We start from the raw sequence: 27,640 nt of genomic DNA, 5'->3' as shown, positions 1-27,640 counted from the left end.
GGTGGGCACGGCTGTTCCTGCGCTGGTGTCAGTGTTTCTACTCAGTGGAGCAGGCACGGCTGTTCCTGCGCTGGTGTCAGTGTTTCTACTCAGTGGAGCAGGCACGGCTGTTCCTGCGCTGGTGTCAGTGTTTCTACTCAGTGGGGTGGGCACAGCTGTTCCTGCCCTGGTGTGAAGGAGAAGATAGACATAAAGTTACAGGCCAAGAACTTGAGACACGGGGGTTGGGGATGTAGTTCAGCGGTGGAGCAACTGCCTGGCTTGTTCAAGGCTTTGGGTTCAGATAGTCCCAGTTGACCTACAGACACACACACATGCGCGCACACATACACAGACATACTAATCACATACACAGTCTCACACACACACAACACAGAGACTTATTTTGCTCATGTGTATGGTAATACACATACACACACACACACCACACATATACAGACTTACCATACACATGCACACATACACACACACCACACATACACCACACAGAGGTATACCATGCACATGTACAGAAACACACATAAGAAGAGCAGGGACCTGAGCCTGTACCTAGTATCCATCTGACAGTGATACAAAGTCTCCCTGAAAGAAGCCGCTCTCAACCTGAAACATCCTGATGGGGCCATCACTCTCCGGGCATCCTGGGTTTGTTGTTGTTGTTGTTTTAATTTATTGCATATTTATTTATTTGTTTTGTTTGTTCATTGTGCGTGTGCGCTCATGTGGGCATGCATGCCAGAGCATTTGTGCACTTGAGAGCAGTTGTGGGAAACCGGTTCTCTTCTCCTCCTATGTGGGTCAAAGAACCAAACTCATGCCGTCAGGCAAGCAAGTCCCTTTACCCACTGAGTTACCGCCCCACCCCTGAGCATCCTGATTCTCTGTCAGTTGGGGTCGTTCATTGTAGTTGGCAACAGTGTCCACTTACCCCTCCCCCCACAGGTTCTGAGCTCAGTCTCCTGCCGCCCTGTGTGTTGTTCAGTTTTCCTTCACTGTGATAAGGCACCTGAGGGAGCTGAAGGGAGTAAGGACTTACTCTGCTCATGGTGCCCGAGGGTTCCGTCCGCTGAAGACGGGTTCCACTGCTCTTGGGCTGGTGGCAAGGCCAAAAGATCAGTGTGGGGAGCCGTGGAAAGCCTCTCCCTCAGTGGCCTGCAGCCAGGGATTGGGGAGAGAAAGGGCCAGGGATAAGAGACTCAAAGGAACGTTCCTGGTGGCCCTCTTCAGGTTCCACCTCTCAGTAGCCATTCCGGAAGAACCCACCAGTGGATTGATTGTTGGTGCTCTCATGATCTAATCTCTTCTCTACAGCGCCATCAAGTGGAGACCCAGCTCTAATGCATGAGCCTTTTGGGGAAACTCTTCATGTTCAAAGTGGGCTACTCCATTTTCACTCAGTGCCTCAGTCCTTAGCCACAGCTGGCTGTTCTCCCTGTTTGGGTGTCTTTCTCTTGCCCTTAGCACAGATTTCCAAGCCCTTTGTCTAAAGACTCTTCTTCCCTACTGACCAACATGGAAGTACCCAGCATGCACCATAACAGTACTGTCAATACTCCTCCTAGAGATGGGCTCTTCCCGAGACTCAAGGCTTCCCAAGACAACAGGTCATCGCTTTCTGGGACATAGCTCCCCGTTGCCTGTAGTCCCAGCCACTCACAGCCTTGCACACAGTAGCTCCTGCCCCCTCCTCACTTAGCCACACCCTCAGTGCCATCCACTCCTGGGCGATTTCTTGCACGTTTCCAAGGGCTAAGGAAGATCACACAGCAGCCGTTCTAGAATGGAGCAAAGGGTAGGATGGACCCAGAGTTGGAGAGAGCTGTGTCATTGGTTCCTAGCTCTGTCACTTAGAGCTGTGTGGATCTGAGCAGCCCGTCGCCTCAGTTTCTTCACCTGTACTGAAGGTCTAATAATACCACCTGACAGGGATCCTGACGGGAAAATAAGGCGTGTGTGTTCTGAGGGTCTTAATCCCAGCACAGTAGGCAAAGGCAGGTGCATCTCTGTGAGTTCAAGGCTGCTCAGAACTAAACAGTCAGACTCCGTCTCCAAAAGAAAAATCCAGTGTGTTAACCCTGCATGCAACCACCTCCCATATTTCTTTACTTCTTTCCCCACAAGCCGCAGATACGGATGTTCACAGACTCCAAGGCTTTCCTCTTTGAATGCCCTGTAGCAATCCCACAGTCTCACTCAATCCTCCCAAACATCTTGAAGTCCCTAAACCTTAGGCAGCCACTCCCATGAGGAAGCCCAGGAGGCTCCTGAATACCACCTCCCTCCTGTCCTGTGGCCGCCTGCGCTGGGCTTCCCATGAAGAACAACCCAGTGGTCCCAGGCTGTTCCCCCTCCCTTTCTCGCACTCAGGCTGGCTTTCTGGCCCGAAGCCATGGGAAGGATCCCAACTTTGACTCTGCTTTTGCCACCTCAGGAGGGTGTCCCTGTCCTCAGAGCTTGCTCTGTCAAGCCACTATCGCTAATTCTGTAACTTTTAAATTAGGGTCTCACTCTAATTTAAATTTAATTTTCAAGGGAAAGCCCTTGACATTGAGTAGGGAGAAGGACTATAGAAATCCCACCCCGTTCCTCCCTGTCTGCTGGTATACTATCCTATTGGCCCTCTTAGATGTGGGACTTTGGGAAGAGAGTCATTCTCTTATTAATCAGTCCATGTCGTGTAACAGGAATGCCAGTGACTAGGGACACAGCGGTGTTCTTGACAATGTCCCTTCCTTTTTTATTTTTGTATGTTTTGAGACAGGATTTTACTATGTAGCCCAGGCTGGCCTCCACCTCCTGATCCTCCTACCTCTCTCTCCCAGGAGCTGGGATCACAATTACAAGCCCAGACCACTTGGCCTGGCTAACTAGTTCCTGCCTTTTCAGCATCTGCTAACGGGGCCTTACCTGGAAACCCTAGTCTAGGTGAGTTCTGTGGCGACTCATTGGTTAGCCAATGACTTGTCTAAGAGGCTTCTCAGTACTCCAGCCCTCATTTATTTATTTTTTTTGACAGAAATCATATTTCTTTATTTAAAAATCTAAAAGTAATTTAACTGTAGACAGTATCAGGTAGGTTAAACATACTAGACACTATAAAAACTAGAGTTTAGTCTATTAGTAAAGTCTCTTTTGCCAGGATTGACTTCCTGGGCAGCTGAGTAGGCTCTGAAACTGATTTACCATATTGCTCGCTGAACTCCAGAAAGTAGCCCATGGTCAGCTAAGTGGCGGAAGACAATGCGACTAAGCCTCCAGCGATGCTTTACACCACGTGGACAGGATGTCATAACACACCGATTTCTGATTCTCACAGGACAGCTATCCCGTGGAAGGGCAGCAATCTCTTCACTAGCTATTTCCTGAAGGTCTTTAGGCAAAATGGTGTTCTTTCTGAGCGAATTGATCTGAAGCCTCTCATCTACATATTCATAAGCCATTTTCCGTCTCTTCACATCACACAACATTTTCCAGTCTACATAGTAACTTCGAACTTGACTTGACACTGATGGAGGGATCACCTGCCGGAAAGTCCGCAGCAGAGAGCCCAGCACGGATGGCGCCATGTTGTCCGACTCCCCCCCTCATTTATTTCTTGGGTGGATGTAGGTTTGATTTACGTGCTTTCTTGCTGCTGGTAGTTTGTTGTTGTTCTTCTTGTTTTAATTGAGATAGACTTTCAAGTAGCCCAGGTTAGTTTGAACTCCCTGAGGGTGACTGTGAACTCCATAACTTCCTGACTGTTGGGATCATGCCAGGATTATGTGGTGGATGGGGATAAAATGCAGGGTCTTGTGTACATCCCCAGGCCTTACTCTAAGTTTTTTTATTGCTTTTTAAACTTTCCATGGTAGGCCTGGAACCTAGGCCTCATGAATTCTAGCCAAGTACTCTAAAACGGAGCTACATTTTTTTGTTTGTTTTTGTTTTTCAAGACAGGGTTTCTCTGTGTAGCTATGGAGCCTGTTCTGGCTCGAGCTCTGTAGACCAGGCTGGCCTTGAACTCACAGTGGTCCACCTGCTTCCCCTCCTGAGTGCTGGGATTAAAGGTGTGCGCCACCACCTCCCTGCTCAGTCCTTCTTTTTTTTTTTTTTTTTTTTTTTTTTTTTGAGACAGAGCCTCACTATGTAGTTTTAGCTCACCTAGAACTCGTATAGACCAATCTGGCTTCAAACTCAGAGTTCCACCTGCCTCTGCCTCTGGAGTCCTGGAATTAAAGACATAAAGGTATCCACCGCCCATCTTGGCAGCTCTGATTAGTATTACAAGTAAATGAAGAAAGCTCCATGTGATTGTCTGTGCTATCATACCAGAGCAGAGTAGCCACCCTTAACTTTGTGGTGGCTCTGGAGAGCCAACCTGGGGCCTTGTGTACACTAGGCAGGCTCTACCACCGAACCATACTCCCTAGCCCCAAGGGAGTCCACTCTGGAAGGGAAACCTAACTCAGACAGACTATGAGGGCAGCTGGGGAAGTGCGACTGAGGATCCAAGGATAGAGACAGGCAGGAACCCTACCAGAGGGGACTCAGGACAGGAGGCTGAGAGTGGACATGCGGAAGGCAAGGATCATCCTTGGCAGAGAGATATGGGAGATTTGGGGACTGATTAGGCTAGGAGTCAGGACCCTGGGCAATTGAAGCCAATAAGGGAGTTTGGTTTTCCAAAAGTTCTGCCATGCTGGGTTTAATTCAAAACTCTGGGGAAATCGCTCACCACCCCTCCCCCCTCACACTGTAGCACGAATTCTAATTGATCTTAATAGTAAAAACTTAGAGTCAGATATGGAGGTTAATGCTGAAGATCAGAGAAGCAGAGCCATCAACCACTAGAGAGTTCTTACATCTGCCAGTGCTCAGACCAAAGAAAGGGGTGATCCCGTCTCAATGAATCCTCAGACTCTGAAACCTCAGACTGCATCTGAGCTCCTGTCTCCTCCTGCCTTGTATTCCTCTCTCTGCCCAGCCAAATCACTCCTGTCTCCACCTCCCTAGTGCTGGGATTAAAGGCATGGAATCCCAAAATGCTGGGATCACCTTTGTGTGAGCTCTGTTTCTCTTTTAGACAAATTCAATCTCGTGTAGCTCAGGGTGGCCTGAACTCACAGTGATCCATCTGCCTCCAACTCCCGAGTGCTGGGTTTAAAGGTGTGTGCCACCACGGCCCAGCCTGTGTGACTGACTAGCGGCTTAACTCTGCTTTGCTTTGTTTAGTTTTGTTTTTGAGACAGGATCTCATGTAGCCCAGGCTAACCTCAAACTCGCAGTCTAGCCACAGCTCTTCGAACTCCTGATCCTTCTGCCTCAGCCTCCTGGGTGCTAGGATTACATTTGCGAGCAACTATGATAGGCTGTTTTTGTTTTAAAATGGCAGTCTTGCTGTGTAGCCTAGGCTGGCCTCAAACTCCTGGCTCAAGTGGTCCTTCTATCGTAGCCTCCTGGGTAGGTTGGAACTGCTGGCATGTGCCACCGTGCCTGGCTCTGGCTCCACAGAAAGGTGCTGAAGAGAAGGGGAGGATGGGCCAGCCTGTGACAGGAAAGAGCCAGGCACAAGTGGAGCAGATTGCACCTGAGGGGTGCTAAAAACAAAATGGAGTCAGTCACTCACGCTGAATTCACATTGCTAAGCTGAAACTACGCTGTCCAGTTGACCTGCGAAAAGGGTGTACAGAGATAACAGCCGTGTTTCGAAATGGCCTAGTTTTAATTGGCAAGATAACGAAGTCTCTCTCTCTGTCTTAAGCCTTACATGGAAAAAAAAAAAAACTAACAGAAGTTACCTGATATTAATCAATCGTATTTTTCTATTTTTCTGTCTCTGGGTCTCAGCCTTACATGGAAAGTAATTGGGAAAGAGCCATCCTCATCCACCCCCTGCCTTCTTCTTATCTTCTTATCTTCTTATCTTCTGCCTGTCTTCTTATCTTCTTCTGTCTTCTTTGATTGTCTTCCATTTTCCACTCTCCTCCACCCTCCTCCATCTTCCTTCATCCTCTTTGTAGCTTGCTTGTCTCTTTCTTTCCCATGGCTGGCTTGTTCAGCCCACCTTTCTTTCTTCCTTCCTTCCTTCCTTCCTTCCTTCCTTCCTTCCTTCCTTTTCTTCCTCCCTCCCTCCCTCCCTCTTTCTTTCCTTCCTTTCTTCTTTCTCTTGGAAGCTTGTATTTTACTCATGACCCACCAGTCTCCCTCCTGTCTGGGAGGATGGGATAAGGGGGGTGAGTTTTTGGGACTGGAGAGAGGCTAGGATGGTGCAGATGGCAACTGCCCTCTGTAGACATACTCCGGGACAGTGACAAGGGAGAGAGCATGTCCAGCTCGATGCTCCGAGCCCAGTTCTCCACATCCCCAATTTCCCTAAGTTCCTGGCTGAAGTTCTCCACCATTCCAATCCACTGGCCTGCCTGCTTGGCAAACTGGGCAGCCTGGGCCTGCAGGGTCTTCACCTCCTGGTGCAGCTTTCTCTGGTTCACGAAGGCCTGGGTTGAGATCCACCAAAGCTCGGTTTGGTCAGGCGGTTGCTGCAGTGACAGCCTCTCACCTCTTTGTCTGTCGCTCCCTGTGTTCATTCTGCTTGGCTGAGTTGGGCTGGGAGTGGGCACCACAGGCCCCTCCCCAGGGCTGCAGGAGCTGGATCGGGTCTTGGCTCACTGTCTGTGTTTTCTGGAACCCATTCTGCTCAGTTCACTGGAATAATTATTCTATTTTGTCAAATGAAGCCTTGCCGAACTCTAGAACCAAACACAAAGCTAATTAAGATATTTGAGCTCAGTTTTAATTGTTCCTTTTGACAGTGAGAGTTTTTTTAAAGTATTTGTGTGTGTCTATGTGTCTATGTGATTGTATATGTACATGTGGTACATGTGCAGGGGTGCGCGTGGAGGCCAGAAGGGGGTGTCAGGCATCCGCGTGTAGCGTGTAGCGTTCTTCACTTCTTTCTTTGAGAAAGTGTCTCAGGCTGGAGAGATGGCTCAGCCATTAAAGGCTAGGCTCACAACCAAAAATATAAGAGAAAGTGTCTCTTCCTAAATCTGGGGCCTACTTTTCTTGGCTAAGTGTTCTCTCTCTCTCTCTCTCTCTCTCTCTCTCTCTCTCTCTCTTTCTCTCTCTTTCTCTCTCAATGTGTGTGTGTGTGTGTGTGCAGGCATGCATGTATGTTCACTCCATGGTTCCTATGCCCCTTCAGCATCTTCAGAATCAGCAGCTTAGACCCACACAGACGCATTTTCCCCTCTGGCTGGGGAGAGCTCAGGGTCTTGCACGTGCTAAGCAAGCATGTGTGACTGAGCTGCACCCCCAGCACCCTGACTTTTTCACTTCCTATGTCATAGACTTTTTCCCATACCCACCAATTAGCCCTTGTTAGGTTGCCCCTAATAGATTGTTTCTAAAATAAGAAACATTTTAATTGATGTTCTTGTTACATTATCTTGAGGTAAATTTTAGAAGGAAGGATTGTTGGACCAAAGGGACATCTTTGTAGGTTGTCAACTCCGGTCAGACCCTTATGATGCCCATCTCAGGCTAAGGGTGCAGAGGGACCTGTGTGCCACAGCTTTGCCAGCCTGGAACTCTGAATTCCAGGACCCCAGTGCCTGTCTTTTTCACCACCATGTCTGATTTTTACTTAATGGCTGTCTTTGCTGCTTCTCCACAGTGACCTTCCAGATGCAAAATCAAGAGCCCTTGACAATATTGGCAGAGTTTTTGCCAGAGTCGGGAAATTCCAGCAAGCCATTGACACGTGAGTAGTATAGACCGCTCCTTCCCTAGTCAGGACTGGGACTTCCTTCCCTCATGCCGGAATTCCAGTCTGGGGACATAACTCTGGCAAAGAGGCAGAAACCTGGTGTCGCAGTTCATGCCAGGAATCCTAGTTACTTAGGAACCTGAGGTAGGAGCATCACCAGGAGTTCTGGGCCTGAAAGAGCTACATAACAAAACCCTATCTCAAGACCAGGCGGTGATGGTGCAAGCGTTTTATCCCAGCACTCGGGAGGCAGAGGCAGGCAGATCTCTGTGAGTGCGAGGCCAGCCTGGTCTGCAGAGTGAGTTCCAGAATAGTTAGGACAAAAGAAAAGACAAAAGAAAAGAACCCTATCTCAAAAAGAAGAAGAAAGAAGGAAAAAGAGAAATGAGAAGGAGGAGAGATGATGGTGATGACGGGAAGGAAGGAGGACCAGATGACCTCGACTCCTGCTGGCTCTGCTGGGTGACATTGACATCCTAGTCTGGTCTGCTTGGTGCTGGGGATCAAACCCGTGGCATATGGAACACCAGAGTGTTACCTTGTCAATCTCAACAAGTTATCCTTTTTCCCTACCGCTGAGCGGCCACTTTAAAACATTTCTTCTTTTAAATTATCTTAGGTGTAAGGTGATCTGTTTGCATGCCTATCTGTACACGTGGGCTTGGCACCCAGGAAGGCCAAAAAAGGCCATAAGATCCCCGGGACTGGGGACAAATGTGAACTGCCATGTGGGTCCTGGGAATTAAACCTGGGCCCTCTAAAAGAGCAGACAATATTCTTAATCTCTGGGCCATCTCTCCAGTCTCTGACTAACCACTTTTAAACTCTGGTCTTCTCATTTATTTAGCTTTTTTCTTTTTATTAATTAAACTTTTTATTTATTTTACATCCCTACTGCTTCTCTCCTCCTCCCTCCCCCCGCCCCCGTGGATCTTCTCATTGAAAAGAGTCAGTGGAGGAGAACCAGCATTTTCTCAGAATCTCGAAGCTAGCAGGAGCACCCTGAATTCTTCTCAGGCATGAGAGTTACTCGGCCTTGGGCTGATGAGATAGCTCAGAGGTAAAAGGTGCCTGCCGCCAAGTTTAACAACTCAGGTTTGATCCCTGGGACCCACACGGTGGAAGGAAAGAACCAGCAGAACCAGCTTTTCTTCTCTTAGCTCCACATCAAACCATGGCACCTGCGTCTTACACACATACACACACACACACACACACACACACACACACACACAAAGTAACAATGTAAAAAATAAAATTAAAAGAAAATAATTACTTGGTCTTGTCCCTGGTAATTCTAATTCTTTTGTTTGTTTATTTTTCAAGATAGGGTTTCTCTGTGTAGCCTTGGCTATACTGGCACTTGCTCTGTAGACCAGGCTGGCCTCAAACTCACAGAGAGCCACCTGCCTCTGCCTCCCGAGTGCTGGGATTAAAGACATCTGCCACCATTGCCCAGTTGGAAATCCTAATTCTAAATTGAAGGTCAGGACTCAAGAACTTACTTTTTAAAAATATTTATTTATTATTAAGGTGTGTGTGTGTGTGCGTGGGTATGTGTGTTGTATGCATGATGTGGGGCTAGGGAGAGGGCATGTGTGTCCCATCAAGTGGTGTCCAGAGGACAACTTTGTGGAGTCAGAGGTCTCTGTCCATATTTACACTGTGCTAGGGGCAGACTCGGTTCACCAGTCTTATGTGACAAGTTCTTTTCCCATGGGGCCAAGTCACCAGCTGGGAACCCATTTCTAGACGATTCTTAGTTTTGTAGCTGGTAGACCCAGCAACCTTCGAGACTTCCTTAGAGGCTCTTCCGTGGCTCTGTGACTGTGTGGCTTCTCTGCCAACAGTATCTCGACTCTCCAGACGGCCTATTTGAGGTCTAACCCTGGGGTTGGTTATCTGCTCAGTGGGGTGGGTGTGCACAACTCTAGGGAGCCTCAGATGCAGCCCTTTCTGGAGGGACACAGTCCTTCAGATCTCTGACACTCGTGATAGGGGAGTTCAGCCAATCACATTCTGTTTTTGGGGCGTGTTGCCCTTAGACTAAAACTTGCCTATAAACCTAGCAAGAGCGCTCCCGCTAGCTAGCTCTCTCTCACCTGGCTCCTGCATCCTGACGGATCGTTTGGATTCTGGTGTAAGCTGGTGTAAGTCTTACTTCTGTTTATTAAAGCTGTATATTTTGTATTAAGATAGTCTGGGGACTTTTCATTACCGATCGCCCTGCGGCATCACACTCAATCACCGAACATCCTCCCACATCACGTGGTTTGTTCTCCTGATGCCCTTAGAGTCTAAAAGGAGAGAATGAGAGCCCACCCACCCTCAATGTCATCTTGTAATAATGTGTTTCATAATAAATACACGCTCATTGTTAAAATCCTAATTTGGAAAATAAAAGTAGAGGGAAAAAATTAGAACCACCATCCAAAGAAAAATATCTATTTTATTTCACATAATTTATTTGTTTATTTATTGTGATTGAAGTCTCATGTAGCCCAGGTTGGCCTCAAATTGTCTTTGTAGTGAAGGCTGACCTTGAACTTTGGATCCTCCTCTACTATCAGAGGGTGCCAGCACTCCCCGTTTTCTGTGGAGCATTCTACCAACTGAGCCTCATCTCCAGCACCGTGGCTTTAGAGCCAGGCTCTCACTACGCAACCCGTGTTGGTCTTTTTTTTTTTTTTAAGATTTTATTTATTATGTATACAATACAGTATTCTGCCTCCATGTATGACTGCAGGCCAGAAGAGAGCACCAGATGTCATTGTAGGTGGTTGTGAGCCACCATGTAGTCACTGGGAATTGAACTCAGGACCTGTTAGCCCTCTCTCCAGCCCTGGTTGTTTTCTTACTGTTTGGTTTTTGTGGCTGAAATTAGTGTAGGGTCTCATGCGTACTAGGCAATCGCTCTACCACTAAGCTACACCCCGCCCCCACCAGCCTTGGGGTACTCTTTTCAAACATTATTTTTCAATGGTTATACCAGATTTGATCCCGCAGATGTTAGCAAAACACTTTGACAGCTTGGGAAGAAATAGGTTGATCCTCACTAATTCTCTCTGGACCGGAAAGAATGAGTTTTATTCCGTGCCCCCAGGAAGCCTGGGTCTGCTGTAGCTGAGTGCAGCAGTGGGAGGGAACTAACCCTGCTTCTTCTTCTTTCTCCAGGTGGGAGGAGAAGATCCCTCTGGCCAGAACCACCCTGGAGAAGACCTGGCTGTTCCACGAGATTGGACGCTGTTACCTGGAGCTGGACCAGGCCTGGCAAGCCCAGAGCTACGGCGAGAAGTCTCAGCAGTACGCCGAGGAGGAAGGGGACCTCGAGTGGCAGCTGAACGCTAGTGTTCTGGTGGCACAGGCCCAAGGTACGGGTTCAGAGTCTCCCCTTCCTACCTGTGTCTCCCGGCGTCAAGCCCAGCTACCGCATGTGGATGGGGGTCCCCAGGGCCGAGCCGACCGTCTGTGTTCACATTCTTGCTTTAATTAAGAATGAGGACAAGTCACTCCAATTTTTTTGTTGTTGTTTCTTTGTTTCTCTATTTGCTTGTTTTAATTAATTAATTTTCTTTTTTCAAGACAGGGTTTCTCAGGTTGGAAAGATGGCTCAGAGGTTAAGAGCATTGCCTGCTCTTCCAAAGGTCCTGAGTTCAATTCCCAGCAACCACATGGTGGCTCACAATCATCTGTAATGGGGTCTGGTGCCCTCTTCTGGCCTGCAGGCATACACACAGACAGAATATTGTATACATAATAAATAAATAAATTTTTTTTTAAAAAAAAAGACAGGGTTTCTCTGTGCAGCCCTGGTGTTCTGGAACTCAGTCTATAGACCAGGCTGACTTCAAACTCAGAGATCTGCCTGCATCTGCCTCCTGAGTACTAGGATTAAAGGCATGCGCCATTCTGCCTGGCTTTATTTTAATTTTTCAAAAAATATTTATTTATTTATTGTGTATACAGTATGTGTATATATATACCTCCTGCAGGCCAGAAGAGGGCGCCAGATCTCATCACAGATGGTTGTGAGCCACCATGTGGTTGCTGGGAATTGAACTCAGGACCTCTGGAAGAGCAGTCAGTGCTCTTAACCACTGAGCCATCTCTCCAGCCCCTTTATTTTAATTTTTAAATAATATTTTAATTTCTTCTTTGCAGATTTCACACACATATTTTTACCTCCCCTCCTCTAGCTCCTCACGGATCCAGCACCACTTTCCTTTCCATGCAACTTCGTGTTACCATTTTGTTCTTAACCCACTAAATCCACTTTGTGTTGCTCAGCCAGTGCCCAGTGTGGGGCCTGCCCTAGAGTGTGATCAGCCTCCCAGGGGGTCACAGCTTTAAAGACAACTGACTTTCCATCTCCCCGTAGCTCCCCAGCTAAGGGTGGGACTGACTTCGTGCCCCCTCTTCCCCTCCATGCGGGGATTTTGCTTGAACTTGTCCGGTCTCGTGCTGGCTTGCCTGGCTGCTGCAGGTTTATCTGTACAACCGAGGGCGCCTGTGCTCACTTACCAGTCACCCGATAGGAGTGACGTCAGCTGAGGTTGGAGGGGCCCAGCACAGCTAAGGCTGTCATCATTTTACTGAGAGCGATCAGACTTTAAATACTGTTATCAGAAACAGAAAATAATGTCAAATGCCATCAATTCGGTTGTAGTTGCCAGGAAACAGTGAAGTTTGCAGGCCACACAGGGTACACAAGGTTAATGTCTAAGACCAATTATCCTGTGAGGCCTTCATGCTTCCTTGACTACTGAGAGGGAACATAGAGAGGAACATAATGCGGCCTGAATGCTTCGCTGCCTGAGGGAGTCTATCGGTCTCTCAGGAACTGGAAAGCACACTGTGCCCCAGGAGCCATGCACTCTAACCTGAGAAACCCGTATGATGTATGCCTCTCAAGGCAGCTAGACCAGGCCAACTCTGTGGTTCCCTGCATACAACAACCCTGTTGTATCCAGGAAAGACTGTTTTCTTGACGTCATTCACCTGGCTCTCACAGTCTGTCTTCTCCCTCTTCTGTGAATATCCTTGAGATTTGGGATTCTATAGAAGTCCCATTTAGGCTCCCATTACACGTCATTTGTAATTTGTTATTTTGGGCACAAGTTCTATGCAGTCCGCTATCCTCTTCCTGTTCGCCGGTTGTGGGTCTCTGCGTTAACTGCCATTTGCTGCAAGAAGAATCTTGTGAGAGATCTGCTAAGCCATCAGGAGTCAGTTGAAAGCTGCGCTCATTTTGGGTCTCTCCTAGGGCGTTGTGGGCTTTCTGGACACATTCTGGGAATTGAACTCAGGACCTCTGGAATAACAGCCAGTGTTCTTAACCCCTGAGCCATCTCTCCAGCCCCAGATGGAGCTCTTTTTTTAAGGGCACAGATCTTTTACTCTGTCACTCAGTGAATCAGTCCGGTCTCAGCTCCAGCGCTAACTGGCTGGGTGAGCTCCGCTCTATCAGAGGATGGCACTGAAGGTTCCAGCAGCTGTCTGCGGCACACACCCGCCTCTCCATGTCACCTTCCTTTCCAGGGGAATTATTATCATTGTCGTTCTGTGCATGTGTTGTGTGGATGTGTGTGCAGAGGTCAGAGGGAGATATAGGATGTCAGTCTCTCCATTTCAGTCAGGTTGACAGGCGAATAAGCTTCTGGGGTCTACCTGCCTCCCAGTGTTGAGGCTGCAGGCACGTGTAGTACCTTTTCTATGGGTACTGAGGATTTGAACTCAGGTCCTCACGCTTGCATCGCGAGTGCTTTTACCCACTGAGCCATTTTGTTTTGTTTGTACTAAAAACAACAACAAAAAACAAAGCAAAAAAAAACAAAACAAAACCATGAGGCAGGGTCTTATGTGTCCCAGGCTGGTCTTGAACTTGACAGCCAATCAGGACCTTATACTTCCCCTGCCTCAACCTCCTAGGTGTTGGGATTGCAGGCGTGTGCCACCACACCCAGTTTATGCGGTGCTGGGAGTCGAACCCAGGGCTTCATGCACGATAGGTAGGTATTCTACCAACTGAGTCATGCCCCCAGCCCTGCGTAACATTTTCAAAAAACTTACAAAGTTTCTAAACCAGGCAATGGTGGTGCACGCCTTTAATCCCAGAACCAGGGAGGCAGAGATAGGAGGATGTCTGTGAGTTCGAGGCCAGCCTGGTCTACAGAGGGAGTTTCAGGACGGCCAGAGTTAAACAAAACAAAACAAAAACTAAGAAGGATAGATTGCCTCTTCGGGAACCATGTCCAGGTGCGGTTACATTCCCCACCCTGGAGATGCACGTTGTGTGCGCTGTGCCTATCCTAAGCTCTCTCCCCTCACTGACTTTGTGGGGCCTAGGATCTTCAGTGTTCTCCCATGTCCCAGTTCTCAGCGTCACACAGACCAGGAATGTGCTTCAGAGATGGGGCGGGGCAACTCGGTGGTCACCCGGGGCTGATTCCAGCTCACACAAACTTCTAATGGGTCCTGGGAGAGGTCAGGCAGGCCAGGGGCTCTGTGCAGCTACACAGAGGGTCTCAGTTTGTTCTCTGCCTTCTCCTCTGCTCTCCAGTGAAGCTGAGAGACTTCGAGTCAGCTGTGAACAACTTTGAGAAGGCCCTGGAGAGAGCCAAGCTGGTCCACAACAACGAGGCTCAGCAGGCCATCATCAGTGTGAGCCTTTTCACCTGCTGGGCTGGGGAATGTGGCTTGGGAGTGGGTGGTTGGGCCCTCAGCTCCCCTCAGCCTTCCCCAAGGGCTTATTACCCACTTGTCACAGGACACATGCTGGCAGGGTACTGGTTTTGGCCTTCGCCACCACTGTCCATCTCTATAGCAGCCGATCTGAGTGGTTTTATTTGAAACAAAGAAACAAAACTTTGACCAAACATATTCACCTCTTTCATGTACTATGCACCCTGACACTTACTATTATCTTCTTATATATTATCAATTAACTAATTAACTAATTAATTAATATGAGGTCTCTTTACATCGCCCAGGCTGGCCTCAACCTCAAGTGATCCTCCTGCCTCAGGCTCCAGAGTAGCCGGGACTGTAAGACTCTAAGCATAGCCTTGCACTTTACGTACGGCTTTCCGCTTTCCTTTGTTTAATGCTGATTGACATTTCCTTCTCCTCCTTTTTCTATTTTTCCCTGTGTGTGTATGTGGGTGTGCACATGCGTGTGTGTGTGTGCACACGTGTGTGCACATGTATATGCACATGTGTGCATGGGGAAGCCCAAGGCTGACACTGGGAATCATCCTTGATCGTTCTTCCCTTTGTCATCCAGGCGAGGTCTCTCCAGCAAAGCAGAACTCACTCTGAGGAGTCTCACTAGCTGAAAGTCTCACTCTCTGGGATGCCGTCTTTGTGTGGCAGGACTGGAATTACGGGAGGGCACCACACCCACCCGGAATCCCGGGTTCTGGAATCCAAACTCATCCCAGGATTGTCCAGCAAGCGTCCGTGTCCTCTGCACCATTTTGCCTGAGACTTTCTAAGCTGACTTTAGGACTTGCAGTTGAAAGCTACGACCTCCTCCAGAGACAGCTGGAAGCATCACGATTCCCTTTCTGTTGGGTCAACCCTGGTCTCTGGGAGAAGGCTCTGTGGGGCAGGAAGGCCTTTGGTAACCTCCGTGTGGGGCTCTCCAGCCTTCCACTGCCCAGTCCCCATTCCACCTCCAGCCAAAGATAACCTCCTGCCTTTTCCTCAGCAGACTGGCTTGTGCCTGTAGTCAAATGCTTTTGTCTCTGTCTAGAATTTTCTAACTCCTCACTCAGCCAACCCTTAAGCTTTGGCTTGGAGACCCTCTCCAAGAGGACTTTCTCTGATCCCTCTGTTTGGAATCACATAACCCTGCTCAGGAGGTAGCTGCTAGCCTACTGAGGGTAAAGTGAATTAACCTAAGCTTTTCACTTACTTACAGTTCGGTTTCTTAGGCATTAGCCACGATTTGAGTGCACAGTAGCCACATGTGACTGTAGGACCACATTGTACAGATCTAGAATATTCCCACTGTTGGAGACATTCCTGTTGGGCAGCGCCAGCTTAGACAGGAAGTGCCAGGGGGCAGAGTCCGGAAGTGGAAGGAGGTGAAGCCAGAAGAAACTTTAGGCTCACAAAGCCCACCCCAGTCTCCCCTCTGAGATATTGCTCCAGGTGAATGCAGAGCCTCAGTCAAGTCAAATGCTGCCCACCTCAAGAATCCCCAGCCATCTACCTCCTACTGACCACCAGGTTCCTCAGGCACTTCCCATAGTGAAATCCTGGGAGCACCCAGGTACAGACCTATCCCCAGTAATCATTGGCTAGAGTGGATCTCAGTGGGGGCCTCTCTTCTCTGAAGCAGGCCCCTGGCTGGGAGGCCAGAGCACACAACTCAGTAGCACTGGCATGTCCTAAGGGGCCAGACTGGATATGCATGTACCCGGAGTTTGAGGAAGGTACAGGGCACCTTGACAGTGACCGCACTGCGGACTCACACAATCGGAGATGGGCTTCGTGCTGAGCTTTGGAGGATGGTCATGCAGGACTGGTCGGGCATAGCAGGGCACTGGGGGCCTGCCCTGGAAGGACAGGGGATACCAGAGAAGAGGGGTTTTGGGGGGGGGAGTTTGTGGTGTGTTCGGGAAGTTGATAGTGAGGCCGATACTTCTCTATAGCAGTGGGGAAAATCTCTCCTAAGAGACCCCTGTGATCACCCCTGCTTCTGTGTTTCTTAGGATAGCTTAGGCCTGCCCTATTGGTGCTCATCCTTGTTGAGGGACAGCCCCTGCGATACACATCTAACCCTGCCTCTGTCCTGCTGAAGAATGCCTGCCTTCACTTAAGTGCTTCATAATGATCAATCAGGGCCTTCGGATTTGATCCTTTTGCTTGTAACTGCCCTACAGAAAGCACAAGTATTTCCTGAGCAGAGTTAGTATGGACCGCTGAGTCCACGCGTGGTCTGAGTCCACGCGTGGTCTGAGGGCTGTGGTCCATAAGAAGCTTGGTGTCTGTGGGAAAACTGAGACAAAAGCATAAGCCCTGGTTTGTGACCAGTGTCATAACGGACCAGAGAGGTTCAGAGCGAGAGTCCTGGTCTTCGTGGAGTCAGAGCTGGAGGCTATCCCAGAGACAGGGCTGAAGCTACCCTGAAGGCTAGGCAGTGTTTCATTGACTGATCGTCAGTGATTCTTTGTGGGACCAGGTCTGAGACCCCTCGCCCTCTGCATTGCCATCTCCAGACCCAAAAGCTGACAGGGACCCTCGAGCCACACTGGAGAAGAGCAGCGATGCCCTCTGGGCCTCCAGTACACACATCCAGAACACACATGCGGTGCACACATCCAGAACACACATGCGGTACACGCGTCCAGAACACACATGCGGTGGACACATCCAGAACACACATGCGGTGCACACATGCGGTGCACACATGCAGGTACTGTGTCCCGACAGCCTCTGAGACGACTATGACTATGACAAGAGAGAACTTCCTCGAGACCCCACAGAAAGCAGCGTCTGGGCGACGCTTGTAATCCCAGCCGAGGTAGAATTGCAGGAGGATCATGATTTTGAGACCAGCTTGGATTACATAATGAGACCCTATTTCAAAACAAACCTACCAGCCTGGTAGGGTGGTGCATGCTTGTAATCCCAGCACTTGGAAAGTAGAGGCAGGAGGATCAGGAATTTGAAGGCAGCCAGGGATTTAAAAAAAAAAAAAAAAAAAAAGTTCATCACCAGCTCGTCTGCCTCCTCTGCCTTCCCTAGGCCTTAGACGACGCCAACAAGGGCATCATTGAAGAACTTAAGAAAACTAACTACAGGGAGATACTCAGGGAAAAGGCGGAGAAACGTGAGTCCCTGTAACTACAGTCCCTCCCCTGCCCTTCCCTCACAGCAGTCCTGCCAACTTGCCAGTCAACTCGCCAGGCCGGGGTGGCACTGCCCTCCGAGTCTGCTCATTTAGTTACCACCAGCGGCTCCATCCTTTCCTGGGCCAGGACAGAGCGAGGATGCAGTTCCCCTCAGCCAGGCCTTGCCCCCAGCCCAGCTGTCCTATGAATCACTCGGCTGTCTCCGGATTTTTTTATTCACTGTCTGGACAGTAGAGGGCAGTGTTGTCCATCTTTTTACCTTGGGATGGCCGTGAACCTGTTAAGCCTCTTTTGGCGACTTCCACAGGAACCACTTCCAGGAAGAGCATGAAGGACACCCAGGAGGTGATAGTGGCTTTTCTATAATTATCAGAGACAAGGAGCAGGAACCCTTTTGGTCACAGGCAACTCTCCGGGTGCCCCTCTTGCTTACAGCCTGCTCACATGTTTATAAGAGAACTCGGTGCTGACAGCTCTCCAGGGACAAAGAGCAATGGTGGCAGGATGGGGACACAGGCGAAAAGAACCTGTGTCATTTCCTAACACCTATGACCTACACCATTTTTGTTGAGGGAGGGAGGATGCCTTTTGCATCCTTTTGGGGAAGGCGTGGTTGTGGGAGCAGTGCGGTAGGCAGTGGCGTGGACCAAGAAAAAGTACTAGTTCCATTTCTCATAGGGAGCAGCGCCTGTGCTTTTGGGCCAGACTGTCTTGGGTTCAAATTCTGATTTTGCTCTTGCTTAGAGGAAGACGATGGCGTGTTATCCCTTGTGTCAGTCTTGGGTTCCTGTGCAATCCCATGACAATGGAGGGGTGTGACCTGGGCCATGACCAGTTCTACCCTCTGGGAAGCGTGCGCTATCACACCATAGGAAAGAGTCCTCAGGGCTTTGCTCCCAGACGCACAGGCCTCCAGAGGCCAGGTCACAGTAGATCTTCATCCTGCCCCCACCCCGTTCTGTTTCTCAGAGGAGGTCAATGCGCTGATGGAGCTGACGGGAGCATCGGGAGCATCGTCAGAGAAGGAATCCAAGCGAGCTCGAGACGAGCCAGAGAGGGTGATGAAGCAGTGGGAAAGGGATCCCACGGAGAGCGAGAGAGACACCACGGACGATGAAGGGTTGAAGCAGGAGCCGCAGAGACCGGAGGAGCGTGACCGCAAAGGCTCCGAAGAACTTACCAGAAAACTGTTAGGGGACAGTAGGTCACCAAAAGAAATAACGAGGAGAGAGTCGATGGAAATCTACAGGAGGCTCTCAGAAGACTCGGACCACACAGGCTCAGACAACGTAAGCTTATCGGAGAAGAAAATGGTGGATGTAGCCAGAGGGGAGGTTGAAAGGCTGGAGAAAACAGAGGAAGAAGACGAAACGAAAAACTGAAACACTTAGCAAACGGGAAAGAAATAGAGACTGGCTTGGCAGGCCTCGGGTTCGGAGGATGGTGTCCCCAGGTGAGATGCTTTTGATAGGAAAACCTGGGAGACTGACTCCTACACGTCATCGCACGTGCCCCCCCCCCCCGACTCCTACACGTCATCGCACGTGCCCCCCCCCCCCCGTTTTCTCATTAAATATGTGTCTTAACTTCTACAAATCCTGAGTCATGGTGCCTCCTTCCTCCCCCTCATCCTCGGTAGGAAACTACTGGAAGATTTGAGAGGGGTGGGTGGAGACACAGGTGAGCCCCAGAGAACCCAGATCACTGCAAAGGCAGAGAGGGAAGGAAAGCCCTGGGAACACAGGTGTTTCTGCTTGCTTCTCGGCCTGTGCCTCACTTTCCCCAGGACCCACTATGTGGAGGGTCCAAGGCTGGGGGTGGTGTGGGAGTATACAGAAACCACAGCAGTGGGCCAGCTGACGCCCTAAGCCTTTCTCGGGTGGGCTTCTAAGCACACCTCCGTCAGAAGCAGAACTTCAGATGCCAAAAAGCAAGGATAGGACTTCTAGGGACTTTCCCAGAAGCAGGGACTTTGATGGATTAGGTCTTTGTTTTTCTTTGGGCAGGTGGTGCTGCCTATTTGGGCTCATGACCTGAGTACTTCAGTTGTGTTAAGGTCTAGGGGGCCTGTTACAAAATTTGAAGAGATCTGACTTTCACACACGCATGACTACACCTCACCCATTTCCTACTAACCTGCCTGGGAGTGCAGGAAAGGCAATCACTTCCTGTTTTAAGAGTTGATCTTGGGCTGGAGAGATGGCTCAGAGGTTAAGAACATTGACTGCTCTTCCAGATGGTCCTGAGTTCAATTCCCAGCAACCACATGGTGGTTCATAGCCATCTACAATGAGGTCTGAGGTCTGGTGCCTTCTTCTGGCCTGCAGGCATAAACCCCTGTAGACATAATACATAAATAAATCTTTTTTAAAAGCGTGCAGGCATGAACCCTGTATACATAATAAATAAATAAAATCTAAAAAAAAAAGCTAATCTTTTTCCTGAAGAAGTGGCCCACATCTTTAATCCCAGGACTCCCAGGGGCAGTGACAGGCAGATTTCTACGAGTACAAGGCCAGCCTGGTCTACAAAGTGAGTGCCAGGGCTACATAGTGAGCTCCTGTCTCAGACGGAATAAAATGTTAACCTTTAACTTTTAAGTAACAAAGGTGACCGACTCTTGTGGTAGGGAGCCCAGGTGTGCTTTTGCTCTCAACCAAAGCTCACACCGCTACTTCCCAGAACCCTGGTTTCGATTTCCCAGGAGCGCGTGCGCAGAGGCACGGGCTGACCCCGCCCCATCCGCGCGCCCCGCCCCCCGGGCTATGAAAGGCGCTCTGCGTGGGGTCCTTACACCCCAAGACGCCCGTGTCCCTCGCGCAGGCGGGTGGCCCCGGAGATTTAGTGCCCGCAAAGGCGGTGACGGCGGTGCGCCCACGCATCATGGTGAGCGCAGCGCAAGCGTGGGGGCTGGGGTCGGGGTGGGGAAAGAGTCTTGGGGATGCAAGGGCAGAAGTAACTTGCAAATGAGGGCCCCAGGTTCCGGAGTTGAAGTCCAACCTCTGGGCCCTTCAAAGCAGGTCAAAGACAGGGGGAGCGGGGAAGCTTGGGGTCAAAAAACCGCTAGAGAAGGAACTCCTGTAGTCCGGAAGATGAAGTCGATGCTCCCTGACAAGTGGATCTGGGCCGGGGGTAGCACCAGAGCTCAGGGGTGCTTCGGAGTCCGCGTTGGGAGTGGGTTCCCAACAGCCCCCTGCCCAAGGCCGTAAAGAAGCCATAAACCAGCTAAATTCTCAGGGTGCACACCAAAAGTGAAAGCCAGTGTAGGTGACAGTCGAAACTGCCATTACTTGTTGCTAAGTAGGGGACAGAAATCCCTAATACAGGTGCCCTATGCCCCCTAGTCCTACAGACCAGGGTGGGGGGTGGTGGGACTGAGGGCAGAAGGGGAGGTGGCTGTGAATGAGGTCCTTTGTTCAGCGCTCTTCTGCCCTGCCCCCCACCAGCCCTCAGTGGGACCATTGTCCCCCACACCCAGACAAGAGAGTATTATCTGTTGATGCCATTGTTGGGTGGAGGGAGGCGGTCTTTGGGTCACCCTCCTCTGCCCTCACCCTCCTCTGCACACTCAGAGCGCCAGGGCAGCTGTGGCTTTGCCCATACATAGCCTCAGACCTACAAATAGGACATCCTTCAGAGGTGCCGAGAATATAGAAGTTAGGGCTGACGGTGAGCAACAGGCATTTGCTTCCCTTGCATGCCCTGCCACCAAGGTGTTCTCTCTGAGGGGCAGCAGAAAGCGATCCTCGGAGAGCCTCGAGAATAAGAGGTTAGGCAGTTAGTTAGTGTCCCTGAGGTTCCATCTTCCTACCTGCTGTTGAAGATACTGAAGACCCTACTGGGAGAAAAAAGCCACTACTCTCTGCTGGAGAAAGCACCCACCACCCAAGGGTGCTTTAAGTTAGGACTGGGGATTCCTGAGCTGGCAGCTGTTCCCCGGCTGGGAGAACTAGGCCAAAGACTAGGATTTGGTGCTTGTGGGCTGACGTGTCCTCTACCATCCACACACAGAACACAAGCTTTTCCCGAAAGAGCCACACATTCCTGCCCAAGATCTTCTTCCGAAAAATGTCATCCTCAGGAGCCAAGGACAAGCCAGAGCTGCAGTTCCCTTTCCTCCAGGACGAGGACACGGTGGCCACACTTCATGAGTGCAAAACACTCTTCATCCTGCGTGGCCTGCCAGGCAGCGGCAAGTCTACACTGGCTCGGCACATCGTGGATAAGTACCACAATGGAACCAAGATGGTATCTGCTGATGCTTACAAGATCAACCCTGGTTCCCGAGCAGAATTCTCCGAGGAATACAAGCGGCTGGACGAGGACCTGGCTGCCTACTGCCGCCGGGACATCAGGGTTCTTGTGCTTGATGACACCAACCATGAGCGGGAGCGGCTGGATCAGCTCTTTGAAATGGCCGATCAGTACCAGTACCAGGTGGTGCTGGTGGAACCCAAGACAGCATGGCGCCTAGACTGTGTCCAGCTCAAGGAGAAGAACCAGTGGCAGCTGTCTGCTGAGGAGCTGAAGAAGCTGAAGCCTGGGCTGGAGAAGGACTTCCTGCCGCTCTACTTCGGCTGGTTCCTGACCAAAAAGAGTTCCGAGACCCTCCGTAAAGCTGGCCAGGTCTTTCTGGAGGAGCTGGGAAGTCACAAGGCTTTCAAGAAGGAGCTTCGACACTGTAGGTGGTTGTGGGGAGGGAGTGGGGCAGCTAAAGCCTTCTGTTTGCCTGTGGTCGAGAAGCTCCAAGGATGGGGTTGGGGGCGGTGGAGGCTACAGGCTGTGGCTTCCAGAAATAGCCAGAGCAAGGCGCTAGTGGTGGGAGCCGGTGGTACCATGGAGAAGGCGCGTCCACTGCACCTGCCTTTCTTGCCACCTCCCTCTTCTCTCCAGCATCATTCTCCCAGCCTGGATGTAGGGCTTGGAGGTAGGAAAACTAAGTAACTCTCAGCATAGGAAAGAAATGTCACCATATGCTACAACCTCAGAGGCAGACCCTGGCCCCAAGGCTGTCAAACTCATTTTTAGCTGCAGAAAACATGTTTCCAAGCAAAATAGGAGATGTCTCAACTACAAAAAGTAGTAAGATAAAGCCTGTTGTGACTCCCCTGGGGATGGTTTGCAAGCTTTCTGGCACTGCCATGGCATTCCTGGAGCTAGAGAACTCAGCTTCACGCCTTCCAGAATATGCTCTCCACACAAGAGCCATGCCCAGAAAGGATATGAGAGTTGTCACGGGTACCTGGGTAGGCTCCAGCAGGGTTCTCTTCTGGCAAGGGCTGTTGGCTCCAGTGAATGATAGCTTTGGGGTAGGGAAGGCTCAAGAGTCCTAATTCCACACAGGCTGTCACTCCCTAGTTCTTCTATGCCTTTAATCTATGTTTTTTGTTTGTTTGTTTGTTTTTTGATACAGTCTCACTATGTAGCTTTCCATGGCTGGCCTCTGGTTTGCAGTAATCTTCCTGCCTCCCCGCCTTCCCTTCCCTTCACCATGTCTGGTCGGTCTCCTTTAACTCGTTTTTAGTCTTTCAATTTTAACTTGTCTGCAAACTTAAAATAACCTCGTTTTGTCGTTAGATTGCTCAAAGGCAAACAGGTTGCCAACAGGTCCGTTGTGCCCGTGTGAGTTCTCAGAAAACTTGTTCCTGAGCTCCTCAGCCTCACTCTACGAGATGCTGCTTGGGAGCCAGCCCACATCCTGTATAGAGTGAGGGGCAACCCCAAGAGGCAGGGCTTCTGGCTGGTGGTGCTGAGTTGGATATGATTGCTGCTTGATGTTGGCTTTGACCACAAACACCAGAATTCTTTTCTGCTCAGAGTGTGGCAGAAGGCAACAGAGACAGTAACAAGGCATGCTCAGAACAGAAACTCCCTGGCAGGGTTAGCCTTTGGGAACAAATAGGGAAAAGCTGGAGACTGAATACAACCAGAAAGCTTGGAGTCTCGAAGACCAGCTTTGACCAACCACCTTGTCCCACTGTAGCCAGGACACTTCCAGGCCCAGACCCTTGGTATGCTCTCCTCCCCTAAGCATGTCCACAAGGCACTGGAGAGTAATTGGTGACCCCTGGGTGAAATGGTTGGTGTCATCTCAGGCCCTGAGGAGTTTGGGGGTATGGCAACTGGAACTGTTGCAGTAGATAGGCAAGAGTTAACCATGTGTCTGTCCCACATGGCTAGTAAGTAGCAAGATTTGTTTCATTTTCCCACCTTCCGCCTTCTCACCCTGCTTTCCCTTCCCTGGTATGATGCTGGCCTTTGGCTAGAATTGCCTGGCCCTATTACATGTGTCTTAGAACTCAGAGATATAAAGAGCTGTACGCTGTAAAACCGGCATGGTTGGAGTTTAAACTGTTCCCTGCCCAGCACTGAACCCAGGATCCTATGCGTGCTAGGCAAGCACCCCAGCCCACCCCCTCCCCCAGAACTCCTGCATCTACCTTCCCAATGCTAGGGACTCATTCACGCTAGGGCCTGTGCATGCTAAACCTAGCACTCTGCCAGCTGAGCTGCAGCTCCAGCTAGCAAATGCATGCGTGAAGCCCAGCAGACTGCCTGAGAACATCGTAGTGTGGGCTGTTTCCCTCCTCTGGGCCTGCAGTTTCTGTGGTAGGTGTTGGTAGGCAGTGCCAATGACTGGATCTTCTCTTCTGCAGTTATTTCTGGGGATGAGCCCAAGGAGAAGCTTGATCTGGTCAGCTACTTTGGGAAGAGACCCCCAGGCGTGCTGCACTGTACAACCAAATTCTGTGACTACGGGAAGGCCACCGGGGCAGAAGAATATGCCCAGCAGGATGTGAGTTCTCCCCAGGGACGCCCTGGTAGGGGAGGGGAGAGCGAGTGGGCTAAAGTCTCTTCTGGAGCTGCAGCCTTGGGCAGACATCACACAGTGGTGAAGTGTGGTCTCCTGTCTGGCGGAGTCTGTTTTTCGTTACCCTCTTCGGGACTCTCTAGTCCACCTGTCCCCAGAACCTGCTCTGAGGGCCTTTTCCCTCAAGTAGGTTTATGGAGAATGCCAGGCAGCAACAGGTTCCTACTCTGGCCTCTTGAACCCATGTTAAGTCCCAGAGACCCAAATGCTGAGTCCTGTGTGCCAGAAAGCCTGTCGCCCTGGGGCTCTGGTCTACCTAGGAGCCCTGGCCTTGCTCCAGAGGGAAGGAGTGGCTCAGATCGAGACACACCCTTTCCTGAACTGATAGCCCACAGCCAGACACAGCAGCCATCCTTAACTCCAGGCACGTTGTCTTAACTTCCTTTACCATTGCCTTCCCAGCAACCACTTACTGCTCCTTTATTGGCCAGTCCTCACTGGGAGCCAGGTGTTGGTAACTTCATTCACCTGTGCTCTCAAAGCCTCATCCATGGCTGGAGAGACCCTTGCTCCTCTCTGTTGTCCAGTTAGCAAGGCTAACCAAACCCCTGTCACACACCATCAGGTCCAGCCAGAGGTCTAAGCAGATGTCAACCACTGTACTGAGTGGATTGAGTTGCGAAGTAACAGTAGCAGCTGATCTAGGCTGTTTCCTCAGAGGCAGGCTCGGCTTTACTCCTCTCTCACAAGTGAAGAACCAAGGCAGAGAGGCTAGCAGCACACTCAGAACCTTGGGCCTCTGAGATTGGGGATTTGCATCTGGTGTCTGAGAGTTTTTTCCCAGCCTTGAGTGGCTGGTGGTTGCATGGCTGTTTGATCTGCCTCTTTTTTAAAAATGACCCCTGCACAGCCGCACTCCTCTGGAGGTGGCCGACCCTTGCCAGCTGTCCCTCTCACTTGCCACCTCCCTTCCCCAGGTGGTGAAGAGATCTTACAGCAAGGCCTTCAAACTGTCCATCTCGGCCCTCTTTGTGACACCCAAGACGGCTGGGGCCCAGGTGGTGTTGAATGAGCAGCAGCTGCTGTTGTGGCCGAGTGACGTGGACAAGCCATCTTCCTCTGAGAGCCTGCCCGCAGGGAGCCGAGCTCATATCACCCTCGGCTGTGCAGCTGATGTACAGCCCGTGCAGACAGGCCTTGACCTCTTAGAGATTCTGCAGCAGGAGAAGGGGGGCAGCCGAGGTGAGGAGGTGGGTGAGCTCCCCAGGGGCAAGCTCTATTCCTTGGGCAAAGGCCGCTGGATGCTGACCTTGGCTAAGAAGATGGAAGTCAAGACCATCTTCACGGGGTACTATGGGAAGGGCAAACCTGTGCCCACACATGGCAGCCGGAAGGGGGGTGCCATGCAGATTTGCACCATCATCTGAGAGATCACACCCTTTGGTTCTTTAGAAGGGAGAGGGGTGGACAGGGCAACATGCCTTCCACTTGACTTTTATTTTTTACTCGAAGCTAACCTACCTGTAACATTTTAAGAATCTGTAAAGTAACTGCCAGTCCCTTCCTGTCCACCCTACTTCCCCTTAACACTCAAGCTCTCTACACCGGCGTGTGGGTAGAGGAAGACACCATTCAGAGACCTGGGCCAGTGGTAATAATAAAAGGCTGGGCTGTTGGGTCTGGAACCACGTCTGTCCCACATCCAGGAGCTGGTTAACTCTCCCTTGACCCCTGCCTGATGCCTATCCAGAGCTGGGCACACCTCATGCTAAGGACAGTGCTACTTCCACGGAAAAACAGTGGCAGCCCGGAGAGGGGTCGGATCCCTGGGTTAAATCACCATAGTGCCTAGGAGGGCTTGGGCTAGTCCCTGGCATGTAAAGGGTTTATCTCCCACCTTTGGCCACTGCTAAGTCCCTGTCACCTCCTTCACACTGACTAGGTGAAGAGTGTGATCACCAGGGGGAGGAAGTGGAATTACCAGAAGCCACACCTCTGGCTTCCCACTGGTCATCCACCCCTCACAGTAGCACTTCTGTCTCTATGTGTGGCCGGAGGCTGAGGTCAGAGAGACCTGACCTGAGAAGCTCCAGCTTTGCCTTCTGCCTAGCCCATCCTGCCACCGTGGTCGTGGTGCCTCTGGGCCTCCTCTAAAGGAGGGTGGTGGGTACCAAGAACCATTGGAGGGGACCCTGTGCTGGCTAGAGTATGCCTCATCTCCCGCCCTGGGGAAGCTGAACAAGATCATGTGCTACGGTTCCTCACGTTGCCTTTGCTCAGTAACAGGACCTTGCTAATTGGGTTATCACCCAAGTATTTGGGATTTATTTTCCTACCCTGGTTTTGCCCACCTCAGCAACTTCTAAGACTGATACTGAAATAAATCATGTTAATCCCAGCTGTGTGCACTCACTCTTGGGCTTCCCTGGGGCCAGGGCTGGGGACATTAAGACTAGCTTTGTCCCACAGCTTGGGGCCATCGGTCCTGTCTCCCTTCTGCTGGCTGGGCACAGCTGTGATGAGGCTGAGCAGCTGAACAGTGTTGGCTTTCATGAAGCAGAGAGGAGAGGCTGGCTTCAGACTCACACAGAAGGTGGGGTTGGCTGGGAGCCAGGAACTTGGAGCACAAAGCCTTTATCTGACAGCTAGGGCGACCATGCAGGTGTTCTTGGCCCAATCAAAGACCTCTCAGCAAGACTCAGAGTTTCCAGCGTGGGCTTTGCAGGGTCTCTGGGGAAGGCCATCAAGTTAGTGTAGTGTTCTTCAAACACAAGACCTACAACAGCCCCTCCAAGCTCACAGGGCCCCTGGCCTGGTTCAAGGCCTCTCTCACTCCCTGGCTGTCTAGCTTCATAGCCTTAAGTGTCCGCCCTGAGCAATGACCTGACTGAGTGGTGTGACAAGACCACATGTCCCTTCACTTGTCCATGTTAAGCAGGAAATGAGACCAGTCGCGCAATCGCAGAGAGTGCAGTTTCCAATAGCAGGAGCCTTTAGAGCCAGCAAACGGCCTGAGCTCTGGAGCTGCCTGGCAGGCTTTAAAAAAGCTTACAGGTCAGGAGCAGAATTTGCTTTCATGTCCATGTCCCTCAAGCCTACAGTAACAGTACGCACTATAGGAGCATTACAGTGTGGTGGCTCAAACTGTAATCTCAGCACTGGAAAGGGCTGAGGCAGGAGGACTGCCCTGAGCTCCAGGACAGCTTGAGCCTATGTAGTGAG

General features: G+C 50.6%; 2 protein-coding genes and 2 pseudogenes across 3 annotated transcripts in view; 2 read left to right on the top strand and 2 right to left on the bottom strand.

Annotated features, from left to right (window-relative positions):
• The window catches only part of Odad4 (outer dynein arm docking complex subunit 4), a 28,891-nt gene extending 9,688 nt beyond the window's left edge, over positions 1-19,203 (top strand). The window contains exons 8-12 of one of the 2 annotated variants that reach the window (XM_048450698.3): positions 7,655-7,741; positions 10,922-11,118; positions 14,307-14,407; positions 17,501-17,585; positions 18,577-19,203. In XM_048450698.3, coding sequence (XP_048306655.1) covers positions 7,655-7,741; positions 10,922-11,118; positions 14,307-14,407; positions 17,501-17,585; positions 18,577-18,989 — 883 coding nt within the window. In that variant the 3' untranslated portion in view covers positions 18,990-19,203. The remainder of the gene's footprint in view (positions 1-7,654; positions 7,742-10,921; positions 11,119-14,306; positions 14,408-17,500; positions 17,586-18,576) is intronic. The other variant, XM_085695795.2, reaches the window with a different exon arrangement.
• LOC125410933 (small ribosomal subunit protein uS14m pseudogene) lies at positions 3,002-3,575 on the bottom strand (annotated as a pseudogene).
• On the bottom strand, positions 6,241-7,222 carry LOC146893303 (biogenesis of lysosome-related organelles complex 1 subunit 1 pseudogene; annotated as a pseudogene).
• A 1,153-nt stretch (positions 19,204-20,356) lies between the features above and the next one.
• On the top strand, positions 20,357-26,816 carry Cnp (2',3'-cyclic nucleotide 3' phosphodiesterase). The gene is made up of 4 exons (XM_048450697.3): positions 20,357-20,493; positions 21,619-22,288; positions 24,264-24,403; positions 25,396-26,816. The coding sequence occupies exons 1-4, from the start codon at positions 20,491-20,493 to the stop codon at positions 25,843-25,845; spliced, it is 1,263 nt and encodes a 420-aa protein (XP_048306654.3). The 5' UTR covers positions 20,357-20,490; the 3' UTR covers positions 25,846-26,816.
• Positions 26,817-27,640: the final 824 nt, after the last annotated feature.

The sequence above is a fragment of the Myodes glareolus genome, chromosome 9 (assembly GCF_982192425.1).
Source record: "Myodes glareolus chromosome 9, mMyoGla1.1, whole genome shotgun sequence".
In the NCBI taxonomy this organism is placed as follows: domain Eukaryota; kingdom Metazoa; phylum Chordata; class Mammalia; order Rodentia; family Cricetidae; genus Myodes; species Myodes glareolus.
The sequence above is the reverse complement of the archived record's forward strand: the minus strand, read 5'-3'. Positions and strand labels throughout refer to the sequence as shown.